The 14,630-nt window shown below is 32.8% G+C and overlaps 1 protein-coding gene across 1 annotated transcript in view; it reads left to right on the top strand.

Moving 5' to 3' along the window:
• Positions 1 to 14,630, top strand: part of LOC140451486 (uncharacterized) — a 61,761-nt gene that overhangs the window by 23,142 nt on the left and 23,989 nt on the right. The window contains exons 2-3 of the mRNA XM_072545313.1: positions 7,978 to 8,153; positions 10,711 to 10,884. Coding sequence (XP_072401414.1) covers positions 7,978 to 8,153; positions 10,711 to 10,884 — 350 coding nt within the window. The remainder of the gene's footprint in view (positions 1 to 7,977; positions 8,154 to 10,710; positions 10,885 to 14,630) is intronic.

Raw genomic sequence — 14,630 nt, 5'->3', positions numbered from 1 at the left:
TATGGACAATGATTCTGTAGTAGATTTTTAATAAACTAAAGAAAGCAATATTGTTCTGAAGCTATTTTCTTGTGACATTTTAAATTAATTTATATTTAAATGGGAATAAGCCACAATTAAAGGTTAAAATACTTTTGTATTTTGAGAACGATTTCCGAAGTGGAAATTGCAACGTCAATAAACGTATTTTAACCTTTAATTGTGGCTTATTCCCATTTAAATATAAATTAAACAAAGCAAATTAAAGTTAAATGTAAGAAGTGTTATTTATACCAAAGTTTAAAATTTACTGTTTTATCCATTTTACATTGGATATATCTAGAATGACAAAGAAATTAAACTTAGTTTCATAGACCCGGAAGTATACAGAGCTCTAACAAAAATATTTAACGAGGAAGGAATTAGATGTCATTCCCATGAAAATAAACTCAATTGTCCAGTGAGAGTGCTAAGGGTATCAGCCCATCATTCAAAAATAAGTAAATACTTCAAGATCTACACACAAGGAAACGCAGAATACAAGGTATAGAAAATATATTAAGATAAAGAAAATAAAAACAAATACGTGAAACTACCAGTGTACATGCTTATATTGGACTAGTGATTTTGCGACAGGGGATTCATTCAATTGCCATCTACAGTCACTCCACTCAATTTTTTTTGACTTCATACTATTTATAGTTAGTCTAATCTTTTGTAAATAGTTGTAAATAACCAAGGCACCGCTTAGGTCTTTTTTTTTTAATAAAGAAAGTAGTTTGGCTAGGATTTTTAAGTTTTCTTCTTTAAAGAAATATGGACAAATGTTACCTGGTCCAGCTGCTTTGCACCTTTTTTAATCTCTTCAGAGCTTTTTCTATTTCTAGTTTTATTAAACTATATTATTAATATACTTATATGTCGTCAACAAGATCAGAAATATAGTTCAACGAAATCTAAACTCAAATGCATTTATTTTATTTAATACTATTTAGAATTAGTCTTACGCCACTTGTCATTACACGTGTTAAGTTAGTTAAATATAAGCCATATATTTTTTATTTCTATTTATATAAAATGTCTAAAAGTTCGTTCATTAGACAAAGATACGCACAAAATAATTTGGTCCATAAATTACAGTTTTCTTAGTCATTAGCTTAAAAACAGATATATACATGCATAAATTTAGTCGACGTTATATAAGTTTGTCGTCGGTTTCCTACCTTCAGTATATTTCATAAAGATTTATTATTTTTCACTGTATTTGTAAAAGCGATATATAAAACATATAAATCTTACATCGAAACTGTTATTTTCCTGGAAATGTTTTATTAGTATGTCGTGAATTGCCAAGGGAACAAAAACGAAAGGCTCATTTTAATTTAAAAAGTTGTAACAAGTTTTTTGCCAAGTACAAAATTTTACGATGTAGAATTTTCTTTTATTTAGATAATCACATCCATCAAATGGCCATTAGCAACAAATTGATAGATTAAATCAGTTTATTAAATTGTGTGGTACTTGTTAAATTTTCGGTAGACGCAGTTTAATTTTGTGTATGAGTAGTCGCACACGGTCTACTACACCGGTCATAAAAAAGTCCTCTGGATGCATTTTGTTTAAATTTCAACAAAATAATCTATTGTTTGTAGTTTTTTTAACATTATTTATTATTATTGACATATTTTGTTTATTTAAAATGTTTATTTACGTATCACAAAAAATAGTCCACAATTTTTGTAATAGTTTGATTTATTCTCTTTTTTACTAAACAAATTACAATTAATTTAAAATTAGAACATAACATACCAGTCTTCATTAAGAAGGATACTTTGGAACCATCGATAAATCTGGATCCTTTGACCCCACCAAGAGTTAGATTAACCAATAACTCAAACAGTCGATATCTTCTCCCAAGCTTAAGGGAACCGGATATCTTGAAAGCCATTAAACTACATCTTGCTTTTCTACACGACCAACCTGCTTCAGTATGTTACGAAGGATTCGCCAACAAAAGCGTTAAACTCTAGTTTAAAGTTCTACGAAAAATCCTTCTAGAATTTAACGATGCCTATAGAATTGGTCCAACTGAGGTGGAAGCTGATCTTGCTGCTTTTAGGTCCTTTCGCACTTCGGAAAGAATTATTCACCTACAAAAATTAAGGGAAAGTCACTGAAACTACCTATTCCGTTGCCTCTCCAAAACGAAATGTTTAAATAATATGACGCGTTCTGTGGGACTAGAAACCTCAAATTATTATAGTGATGACAACTTTAACATGGTTCTGATTAATATTCGTTCTATAAGATATAAAACAGATGAATTATTTTTGTTTCTAGAGGAATTAGGATTTCCCCCGATAGTTGCGGTTACCAAACACTGGCTTGAAGTCAACGAGCCTTTTTTTGTAGAAAAATATATCAATTGCTAGGTATAATCGTCCAAGTTCAGCTCATGGTGGCACTCTAATTCTTTCTACAAATATTGATTTCTCTCCTATAACAAAATATGACTTTCTGTTGAATGAATCCTTTTTTTAGTTTTCATTGGTTTATAACAAGAATCTTAATCTATACATTCTCTGTACATCTATACGTCCTACAATTATTAATGCAGGACTCTCTGACCATGAAGCAGTATATACCAAGTTTAACATTCTTAACAAAGAATCCTCGAAAACCCAAAGTTTAGGTAGGATTTTTTCAGCCCAGAACTTTCGTAAATTCCAAAATTTGTGCTTGACTTCTGGATGGCACTTTCCCTCTGTGGACGTGGACTATAATTTCAGTAATTTTTTAAAAAAAGCTTGTCTGTATTTTCAATAAGGCATTTCCTTTAATTAAATGCCAAAATTAAGTCAAAATTTTGTATTTTTTAAAAAATAGTCCCTAACTCCGTTCCTATTGGTCATAGGAGGTTTTTTTTAAATGTATTATTAATGAGTTTTTTTACCAGCTATCCAATGGTTGTACGTATAAGTCTATAGCTTGAAAAATATAAAAGTTATTACAATTGTTTATAAGTAAAAAAAATACCCCTTTTTCAAACGTTTATTTTGTAAATAATTTCGATGAAAACGAAATATGCATTTAACTTCTGAGATAGTTTAAGTTTTAAAAATCCTATGAAATTTGCTAAATGTGTCTAGCATCATTAATAGAGCAAGTTCAATAGTTTAAATATTTAGCCTCAGGGATAAATAAATTAATAGTTATTTATTGTACAAGACGATAAAATTGTACTTTATCTTCGAGAGCGTTTTTTAGCGTCGAGACGTCAGTCGAGACGCTAATTATGCTCGAGAAGATAATGCGATTTTATCGTCGTGTGCATACAACATTTTTTTCTATAGCAAGACTTCAAGTTCAGGTGAAAAATAGAATTTCAAAAATCGCAATTGTGTTGCTCCGTTGCTAGGGATATGAATTACTCTGTCAACAAATGTCAAATAACTGTTACGTTTTGGTTTTTGCGGAGAATATTGTTGCGTTTTGTGTACAAAGTGAATAAATACGAAACGGACGGAAAAGAATTGACACAAGAAAAGGAAAACCTGCCATCAGATGTAGAAAATGCAACGTTGGAAGCAGAAAGTTTATTGTTGGCACAAAAATCTAGGATGATGTATGAGAAAGAATACCAGTCTTTTAAAAAGTGGAAAAACATTAAAAATATCAATGGTGTGAGTGAAAAAATACTTCTGGCGTATTTTTCTAAAAAGTCGAAGAAAGCGATGCCATCGTCATTATGGTCGTATTATTCGATGCTGAAGCGTACGTTGTTGGTGAATGAAAATTGTGACATTTCTAAATTCAGCAAGTTAATTACCTTACTAAAAAACCTGAGTGGAGGATACAAAGCTAAAAAGTCCAAAATCCTGGAGTCAGATGACATTATTAATTTTCTGACAAAAGCTCCTGATGACGTCTATTTGTTGATCAAGGTTATTGCTATTTTTGGTGTGCATGGAGCGACTAGGTCCGATGAATTGTACAAGTTAAAAGTGTTTAACGTGGATGACAGAAAATCGGTGATAATCGTTTCATTACCTGATACTAAAACCAAGCAGGAAAGGTCGTTTTGTATTACTGACAAGAAAAGTGGACTGAGTTTCTTGGAAATTGTGAGAAAGTATATTGCCTTGCGCCCCAAATACGTACCTCACAGTAAGTTTTTTGTAAATTACCGACAGCAAAAGTGCACTACTCAACCGGTAGGGACTAACACTATATATAATATCCCCAAGAAGATTGCAGATTTTTTGAAACTTGCAAATTCAGAAATGTACACGGGGCATTGTTTCCGTCGTTCTTCAGCTACCATGTTCGCAAATTCTGGAGCTGATCTAGTAAAAGTTAAACGTTTAGGTGGATGGAAATCGCCATCTGTTGCAGAATCTTACATTGAAGAGTCAATAAGCAATAAGATTGCTGTATCCAAGTGTATACTTGGCGGACCAGAAAATCAATCCAATACCTCGAATCAAGTGTTTAAGCAAACGAGTACAAATTGTGATGCTCCAAAAATAGATATTTCTAATAATTTTAATTGTAAAATTTCAGTTGTTGTAAAAACAAGCTCTTACACGACAACAGAAGCAATCAAGATTTATATTTGCTTTAAATCATCAGCTACAAAATCAAGATTTTTGGGACAAGGTAATATTTAGAGATGAGAAAATTTTTCAATCTTCTACAAAATTGGAGTGTATAAACCAGATAATAATAGATTTAATCCTCTATATGTACGTAATTTTAGCGCCAATGTACGGGGATGGATTTCATCTAGAGGAATGGGAATGGTATGGCGTATTGATGGCAGGTTTGTTGGGCAGACTTATCTGAATATTCTAGAAAACATCATGTTTCCCTGTGTGGAACAGTTGTATCCAGAAAATAATTTGATCCTCCAACAAAATAATTATCCTGTTCATATTGCAAATAATAAACCAGTGGCTCCAGAATAACAACATCGAAACCTTACCATGGCAAAGCTACAGTCCAAATTTAAACCCAATCGAGAATGTGTGGGGGGTTGTTATAAAACGGTTGTATCAGCGTAATTTTATACCTCAAAATACTGAAGAGCTGTGGCACGTTATACAACAGGTTTGGGAACAGCTCTCTAAACAGAACAAAATTTCATAGTTCCTTTCACCCAGATGGATTGAAGACTACAAGCTGTTATCAATGCTGATGGAGATATTACAAAATATTAATTTTATTTTTATATACCCTAATTTAGTATAGCTTTGGTTTTCCAGACCATCGCTTTCTTTCGGGAGTTTCTTGTTTTCTCCATTTTTTATAAATAGAAAAACTGTGGTTATGCTTTTGTTAAAATGTTTTACTGCCTCTGATAGTGCCCAGTGCCCCTTTTAATTTGGTTACAATTCTTGCTTTAATATATTGTTGAGTTAAGTCGTTTGTTTTATTCCTTAATAATAATAAAAATAATAACAACAATCCTATTTTATGTAAGAACTATCATTTATATACTCTTATAAAATGCAGGAATTCAATATATCAAAATTTATACCTTAATAATTATTACAATTTATAATTTAACATATGTAATTAATTGTTTGTTGTTTGTCTATTTTATTATTTGTCTGTCATAATAAATATAATATAATGTCAGACCAATCAAATACACTGCTCAAAATGATCAAATCTTACTAAGAGTCGTATCAGTTTTTTTAGGAACCAGCTGTACATGCCTATATTTTACATCATTAATTCATTCAGGCTTGGGACCTGCAATTGCGGAGTTTTAAACCATAAATTAAATTTTTTAAATATTCTGTAAATATCTTAATACAATACAGGTAAGTTGGAATAATTTGCTGTTTTCGGAAAGAATTTCGAAGTTCGGCTTTGGCCAAACCCAGATAAAAATAGAAATGATAAATTGTTTGACTTGCTCTTAACTAGTTAGGACGCGGTGTAAAATTGAGACAACGACAACACAGACCGTTGAATATGTTAGTGTCAAGGTGCTCTATGTTTGTTTTGTTGCTTTTGGCAGATCGTTTTACGTGACCGTTTTAAATTTAAAATATCAAAGAAAATTTGCTTAGACTTCGTTTAAAATTATGGCTTCCACTTAGAAAAAGCCGATTTAGCAAATTTTTGGGTTGTAAGAAAGGTTTTTATTTGGCCATATCTACTATCTTTGTTTAGGCACATTATTTCTTTCATCCAAGTTTTTCGAGCTCAATTCTTTTTTGATATTAGTTTCACAGCTTGTTTTTGGTCTTGAACTCTTCTCTCCGGGTTCTTCCGCTCGTCTGGTGATACCTCTATAGTTTTCGCATCACTCTTCTTAATGTAACATATAACGTACTCGCCAGTCATAAAAAGTAAACGAGAAAGGCACATAAGCAAGCAGGTTAGTGAATACCAGGGTTGATTTTATCAGTCTCAATTTTCTTGCAGAAGCGTCTGTGAGAGTCCACGACTCAACTCCGTACAACTGTATTGGAAAAATATAACATCGTAGTAACCAGATTTTTATGGGGACTGATAAATCATGGCATTTGGATAGCTTAGCCATTTTTTGAAATGCAGATCTTGCTTTCTCTATCTTACATTTTATTTCTAAAGAATGGTCCCAATTTTCATTGACGTTCCTGCCTCTATCCTATTCTCGCGTTATTTTATCATTCATTCAACAGGTACTACCATATATGACTAGAGTATATTACTTATACGAGGTCTGGCTATTAAATACCGAGACTGCGCGCGCAGAAGGCGTCCTAGAGGGGAAGAGTAGAAAACGAATGCAGTATTGGATAGCTGGAAGTGTCTACGTCTACTCGTTCAGTACGAAAACACGTTTTTGTCGCTGTAGTAATATTTTTTCTGTAGAGGTTAGAAAAGAACGTGTTTTTTTCTCGTGCGGATAACAATGTGTGAGGAAAAACATGAGCAACGGATTAATGTGAAATTTCTCGTTAAATAAAAAAAAACTCCGATTGAGTGCTATAATTGGTTGAAAGAGGCCTATGGGGAAAATTCTTTATCTCGTGCGCGTGTTTTCGAATGGTATAAACGGTTTTCTGAAGGCCGAGAGAGCGCCGAAGATGACCAACGTCCAGGTCGACCTGTCTCTGTTTCAACTCCGCAAACAGTGACCAAAATAAATGAAATTGTGCGAGGAGATCGTCGTATGAGCATTCGGATGATTGCTGAGACTGTAAACGCCGATAAAGAAACTGTCAGAAAAATTTTGCATGACGAATTGAACATGAAGAAAGTCTGTGCGAAGTTAGTCCAAAAAAATTTGACCCCTGACCAAAAGCTCGTCCGTCAACAGATCTGCTCAGATTTTCTTGAGAGGTTACATGAAGAGCCTGAATTAATGGAAAGCATCACCATTTGCGATAAAACCTGGATATTCAAATACGATGTTGAAACTAAGCGACAATCCATGCACCAAGCATCCAAGCCATGCTAATAATTTTTTTTTCGACATTAACGGCATCATGATGACTGAATTGGTTCCAAACTTACTATTTGAAAGTTTTGGCAACGCTGCGAGAGCGAGTTCGTAAGAAACGGCCGGAGTTGTGGAAAAACAAGCCGTGGATCTTGCACTAGGACAACGCACCTGCCCATAACGCGCTGTCTGTGAAGTGTTATTTGGCCGTTAGATGCATTTCAGTGCTCGAACACCCACCGTACTCGCCTGATTTAGCACCCTGTGACTTTTTCCTGTTTTCGAAGATCAAGTCTGCCTAAAAAGAAATAAGGTTCGAGTCGATGGAAGAGGTGAAGCGAAAAACGGCGGAGCTCCTAAAAGCTCTAACTAGTGGAAGTAGAAAAAACGAATGGAACGGTGTGTGGCGAGGGAAGCGGAATATATTAAGGGAGAGCATTCTATTGTAGAATAATTTTTAAAATAAAACTCTTTTTCATAAGCAGTCTCGTTATTTAATAGCCAGACCTCGTATACTGTTAATTTTGTCGTTTTGACATCTGTTTTTGTATTTTCAGTTTCTCAAAGGGAGGCGGTGACCACGAACACCAACGAACCGGACATAGCAGAAGAAGTATTTATTCCACCTACCGATAAAATAATTCCACCTGCTACAACCATTCCTAGGTTTAAAAAATATGCTGTAGATGATTTTGATTTCCTTAAAGTACTTGGCAAGGGAAGTTTTGGTAAAGTAAGTATATGTTATCACCTTTTTCTATTAAAGCATATTCTAGTACTTTAGATTCATCTTAGATCAGTTGATATTTTATTCATTGAATTAAGTTAATATTTAATTTTTTTCTAAAAAATATTTATCGGCATTTTTAATTATTGCAATCTGATTAGCTAACTAATGAAAACTTTATGAGATTATATTATATCTAACAATGTCCTAACAACCTACACCTCAACATCATGTCGGGCCATATAGTGTGTAACTGCGATGAGACGTAAGTTTCTGTGGTTAATGATAATGTCTCAACAGTTCTGTCACAGAAAGAAAAAAAACACGTTAGTAAAATCGAAGAAATAAAATAGAAGAGTTAAAGAAGGACGCTCCGGAGGAAAGTCCTCTTGCTTGTAAACAAAGTGGGTGGATCCCAGCCAATTCATTTTTGCTTTGCATCCCAGCCAATTCATTTTTGCTTTGCCTAAAAATGTGTGTTACTCAAGTGAATCCCACTAAGGAAAGTGTGGTTCTTTTTATACTTAATGGCCACAGTTCTTACATGGAACTACACGTAATTATATATGCGAGAGGCCACAATGTTCACATGATAAGTCTACCCTCTCACATCACCCACAAACTTCAGCCTTTTGACCGAGCAATAATGAGACCCTTTAAGGCTGCGTACAATGAGACTTGTGCAAATTGATTGAATTAATATTCCTCTTCTTTAGGTGCCGTCTTCTTAGCGAAGGTTGGCGATGACCTCTGCAAAGTTTTTCCTATTTTGGGCTTTCCTTATTAAACTTTGAAAGTCTAATCCTGTCCAATCTTTGATGTTGCGCAGTCAGGTCATTTGTCGTCTACCCGGGCCGCGTCTGACTTCTATTTTCCCTTCTATAATAAGCTGAAGGAAGTTATAAATGTGGTGTCTCAATATGTGTCAAAAATAAGACGCTTTACGCTTCTTGACAATTTCTGTGAGTTCAGGTTATCTATTCATACGCCTTAAAACTTCTTCATTTCTAACGCAGTCGGTCCATGGAATTTTCAGCATACGACGAAATACCCACATCGCACAACCGACAATTAATATTGCTTGTTGAAAATAACCTAAAGTGATATTGCTGGATTGGCTAAAACAGCTTTTCAAGCTATTTGTATAATGAGACTTGCAAAATCTAGGTTTGCATGTGCTTGTTTGTACCCATTGCAGAAGACCATTTTTACAGATCTAGACTATCTTGCTGCAGCTTACTTTTCAGAAGACAATGAAGCACACAGTGACACACTCTCCTGCACAACAATGCCTTTATCTACATTACCATTGGCTTTAACAGACAGGTTTGATGCAGTTTTATCCAAAAGATGCAGTTCCAAAGTTTCAGTATTTTCTTCCTGAACATCTTAGACATCAAATAGCTCTACTGTGATAGCTCTGCCTTTAGATATTGCCAACACTTCTAAATTCTGCGATGGAATTAGAAGCCTCAAGCTTCCCTTATTTCAAATTGTGACTGACAAAATTTCTCCTGTAACAAAAGAGGCTAGGAAGAAAATTATTCAAAGAAGAAGACGAAGTAAAAAGAGTGAGATTTTGACTGGATCTCCTTATAAAACTATGTTGAAGAAAATGTTTAAGGAATCACAAGAGAGTATCAAAAAGGCAGCACAGAAAAACCAAATAGAATGCAACCAGACACAAAAAAACCAAACCAAACAGCTTGAACAAAGAAAAAAAACAAAATAAGAGTCTTGATGTGAATAGACAACTTTTCACGTCAACGATACCAAGTAGTGGAAGTTTAGAAATGAACACTAAAGAAGAAGAAACTACTTAGTGTCTTATCTGTGGAGAAACTACAAATAAAGATTGGGTAGAGTGCACTACATGCAAGGGATAGGCGCACGAGGCGTGCATGGATCAAGAAAGTCTATTTTTTATAAGTGTAGAAATTGCGCAACATGAACCTTTGTAAGCAAATAAAATTCAAAAATATTTAGATATATATAATAACGGATTTATTACGGCTGTCGCCGCTTCTCCGCCCCCAATTTCCATCTTTTTCTGTCATATGCAGTTGCCTCTTCTAAGTCTCTTGCCGCCATTGCTTCATCAATATCGTTGCGCCAACTTCTCCGTGGTCGTCCTCTCTTTCTTCTTTCAGGAGGGATCCATTCCAGTACTCTCCTAGGCCATCTGTACTCTGGCATTCTTTTAACATGTCCGAACCAGATTAGGTTAAATATTTAGATAACTCACAAAATATAAAAAGTTATTAAATATGCTACCAATGCGATTAACTCGTTTTTAATGTGTCCAGTACTGGGCAAGTGTTTGTGTAGCACAACAAAAAATAAACTTATTTTATTTGTTAACATGTTTACTTTTAAAATACCTATTGCAGTTTTATTTCTTATACGTGGTTCTAAAATAATTTATTTTCGAAAAGCCTTAGGTCTCCGGTAGTGGGCAAGTCTCCCCTAGTCTACATCTAACAGAAAGCAGGGCCGATTTTTTAAATTATTCTATTATATGCTGTTTAAAATGTGATGTTTACACTGTAAAATTTTGTTTCAGGTACTCTTAGCCAAACTAACAGATACTGATTACTACTATGCAGTAAAATGCCTTAAAAAAGATGTGATTGTTGAAGACAATGACGTTGAGTGCACTTTAATTGAAAGAAAAGTGTTAGCTCTAGGAACCAGGCATCCATTTTTGTGCCATTTACTTTGCACTTTTCAGACAGAGGTAAGAAATTACATCTCAGTGGGTATATATAAACTTACATGTGGCGACTGCCCGAAAACTTACATCGGTCAAACGGATAGAATCTTTAACAAACGGTTGGCAGAACACAAAAGGGTTTTCAATAATTGAAAAACAGATTTTAATTAAGCACTTCACCTTCTAGATCACAATCATCCTTAAGAAATTTCCTTGTATTCCGTAGAGCAATCAATAAGTTTATATTATCTAAATGTTACTATAGTATCGAGTAATTTTTTGAGGACAGTTGCGCTAATTGATAGCTTTGTTTTTATAAAAATTTTATAATTAGTATTTTAATGTATCTTGTACTTTGTTTGTGCTGTGTCCCGTTGTGTTTTATAAATGTAACTCATTTTATAAACCATAAATGTCTCTTTCTCTACTGAAATTAATGGAATCATAATTAATAACAAACATTATGCCGATGATACCGTTCTCCTGGTCAAAAGCTTAAAATAACTTCAGAAATTTATTAGGAAAGACGAAAGTACCCTAATCCGTCAAGCCTATGACACAGATGAGCTTGAGTATACCTATATAATATATATTTCACTGTTGGTTATGGATTCCATTTCTTAAAATTCATTTTCATGCTATTTTATTACGAGCAACTGTAGTTGTCATATGCTATTATTTGAATGTATTTTTGGATTTGAATGCAAGTTTTGTGAAAAAAAATTTTTCAAAATGATTCTTTTAAAAATGAGCCTTCCACGAAGAAGAAAGGTATAAAAGCGAAGCGATTTCCACTCTCTCGATTTTATTATTTCTAAAACTGAATACATAACATATTCATAACGTAACTGAATAAACAATTCACAAACTAACTAATTGCCTTTTTATAATCTATGTAACAAAGTACCCCAAATTAAAAAAAAAACAATAATTTTAGTTGATTCGAACAGGAGATATTGCGACTTTTATAAATTTGAAGGTATGAATTCAGTTTGTATAAGAATAAAATCGAGAGGCTCCAAATCGCTTCGCTTTTAAACTCTTCATTTTTGGCGCATCATAGATGGCTCATTTTCAAAGGAATCGTTTTGAATTTTTTTTTGTCAAAACTTGAACATTTAATCTTTCAAATAGTGCTTGTAACATTTTGTAAAATTTATAAATAAAGCACTGGTGAATGTTTGAAAAAAAAGCTAAATGGGGTTCTAAGATAGTAGGACACTGTATTTTTTTTTAAATTTATTTAAAAATGCCAATATTTCAATTAAAAAAAAAATAACTTCCTACATGTTGATACATCTAAGTTATTTTAAATTTTTATACCTAAGCTTACAATCAGCAAAGGCACCATAAAACTTTTATTCTATGAACATATTATTTCCTATACATATTATGCCAAATTTCACATTAGTAGATGCAATTAGAATTCGTGAACAAATGGAGTATTTTTTTCGTAAAAAAACTTCTTCTCTCCCAGGCCACAAAGTTGTCGAAAAATCTTCACATTTTTAATATCTATTTAAATTTTTTCGTGTATATTTATATCCCACATTCTATATTTATATAGTTTTACCTTATGTTTTGAAAACAACAAAAAACAGATCATAGCTGAAAAATAAACAAACGTTTTTTTTTATATTAAAATATCTTTTTATAAATTTGGACGTCTGCCTATAAAGCAAAATTTATTTATTCGATGAAATAATCGCTTTCTATTCCGCATAGTATTTTTATTGTCTAATTATAGAACCCACTTGATTTAAGACGACGACTCAGACAATTCACGGTCATGTAGAATTAATGAGTGAAGTATGTGTCGGTACAAAATAGCTGGATCATTAAATGCAGCGAATCAGCGAGTAAAATAACCGCGGCTTTTTAAAATTATACAAAAATTATGTCTACCACCTTACACTCGGTTAATAATATCCCACAGCTTGTTTATAAATATGAATTTCATGAAACAAATAAATCATAAGAATTGATGTATGGAACAACTGTTAATATCTACGTCAGCGAGTGGAACGGTTTTCGTCAGTAAATTACTCGGACTGCCTACATAAAAAATGATACAACTGCCAAATGAAGAGAATCTTTTATAGCAGAATACTCATTTTAGACAAAAAGATACAATACATTGAAAATTGTTTAGTATGTCGATAGAAGTTGTCTTAAAGGTATCCCGATCTTCTTTTATATACTTCGGTAGAGTTGGCTACACTATTGGTCCAATAAACAAAAAATAAAATGTAAGGTAATTAGAAGGTAATAATCAGAACGAATCCTTGAAAACATTTTTAGTACGAAAACATGGATTTATGTCAAAAATTTAAAATAACGGCGTCATTGTTTAAACATTGATTTTATAGCAAAATCACCGAAAAATTATTATTTTTAATTTTTTCCAAGACTTCTTTCTTAAATAAAATTTTTTATTTTTGTTTTTTTGAAAGGTTACAAAAAAGCGATTTATATGAGATCTTCTAAATTAAATTTGCTTAATAATTTATTTAAACGATTGCCAAAATCTGCAAAAACTTATAGGAGCAATAAGCATAAAAAATAGGCATAAATAATAACAAAAGTTACATAAAAATGTCTTTTAATACCCTTAAGCTACACATAAATTTTTTTTTAAATATTTATTTATTTAAAAGTTATTCCAATTGTCTATTAGAAAGTTGTTTATCTTTCTCACAAATCAGGCAGATTCCATCTCTACCTTCGTCAAATGAGCTAGAGTTCCCACATTCAGCAGCATATAACTGCATAAAAGTGTTTACATTTTCCATTGTTTTTATTTTTAATTTCATTTTCTAACATTTTTCTATTCATTAGTTATTTTAGTAATAATACTATTAACAATAACCGTTTTAAACAATCTTTATCAATGAGTAATAATATTGTAAACCGTGTTAATTAAAATATAAAAAAATGTTACCAAATATAATCTAATATTATTATTATTAATAATATTAGTACATGGTGTCAATTTTGTTCCTGTCTTCAACAATTTGATCTATTGTAAACCATATTCTCTAAATAATAGAACAAAATGATGATATCGAAGAGATGGTCAATGATATTAAAGGAACGATTCTGGCAGTAAACAGGGAAGTTAAAACACAGATCAGAAAGAGAAAGCATAACGAATGGATGACGGACGAAATTATGGATCTCATGGAAAAGCGAAGGCAACATAAACAACAACGTAATCATGACAAATACAAACAGATGCACAAAGAAATTCGCCAGAAAATTAAGAAAGCAAAAGAACGTTGGATGGTGGAAAGGTGCAACGAAATAGAACAATTGCAGAAAAAAGGAGATAGTTTTGTACTACATAGGAAGATCAAAGACATATCGAATATACACAAAAGCCACCACAGAACAAGAATACGCAACGACAGAAACGAATACATAGACTCAGAAGAGGAGATAGCAATGGCGTGGAAAGAATACGCAGAGACTTTTTAATGACGAAAGACCAACACAACCAACGCGCAAACTTCCTTCCGAAAACTTATCAGGGCCATCAATAATGCGAAGTGAAATAGAATATGCAGTTAAAACCACAAAGATGCATAAAGCAACAGGTCCATATGAAATTAATATAGAAGCAATAAAACTACTAGACGAGGAGAATATCGAAATCTTGGTAAAGCTGTTCAATAGAATTTATGATACTGGTTACATTCCGCGAGAATGGCTGCAGTCATCCTTTGTGATGATCCCAAAAACACAATGCCACAAAATGTAATGAACACCGC

Source organism: Diabrotica undecimpunctata, chromosome 9 (genome assembly GCF_040954645.1).
Source record: "Diabrotica undecimpunctata isolate CICGRU chromosome 9, icDiaUnde3, whole genome shotgun sequence".
In the NCBI taxonomy this organism is placed as follows: Eukaryota; Metazoa; Arthropoda; class Insecta; order Coleoptera; family Chrysomelidae; genus Diabrotica; species Diabrotica undecimpunctata.
Note: the sequence above shows the minus strand (reverse complement) of the source record. Positions and strands in the feature narration are given on the sequence as shown.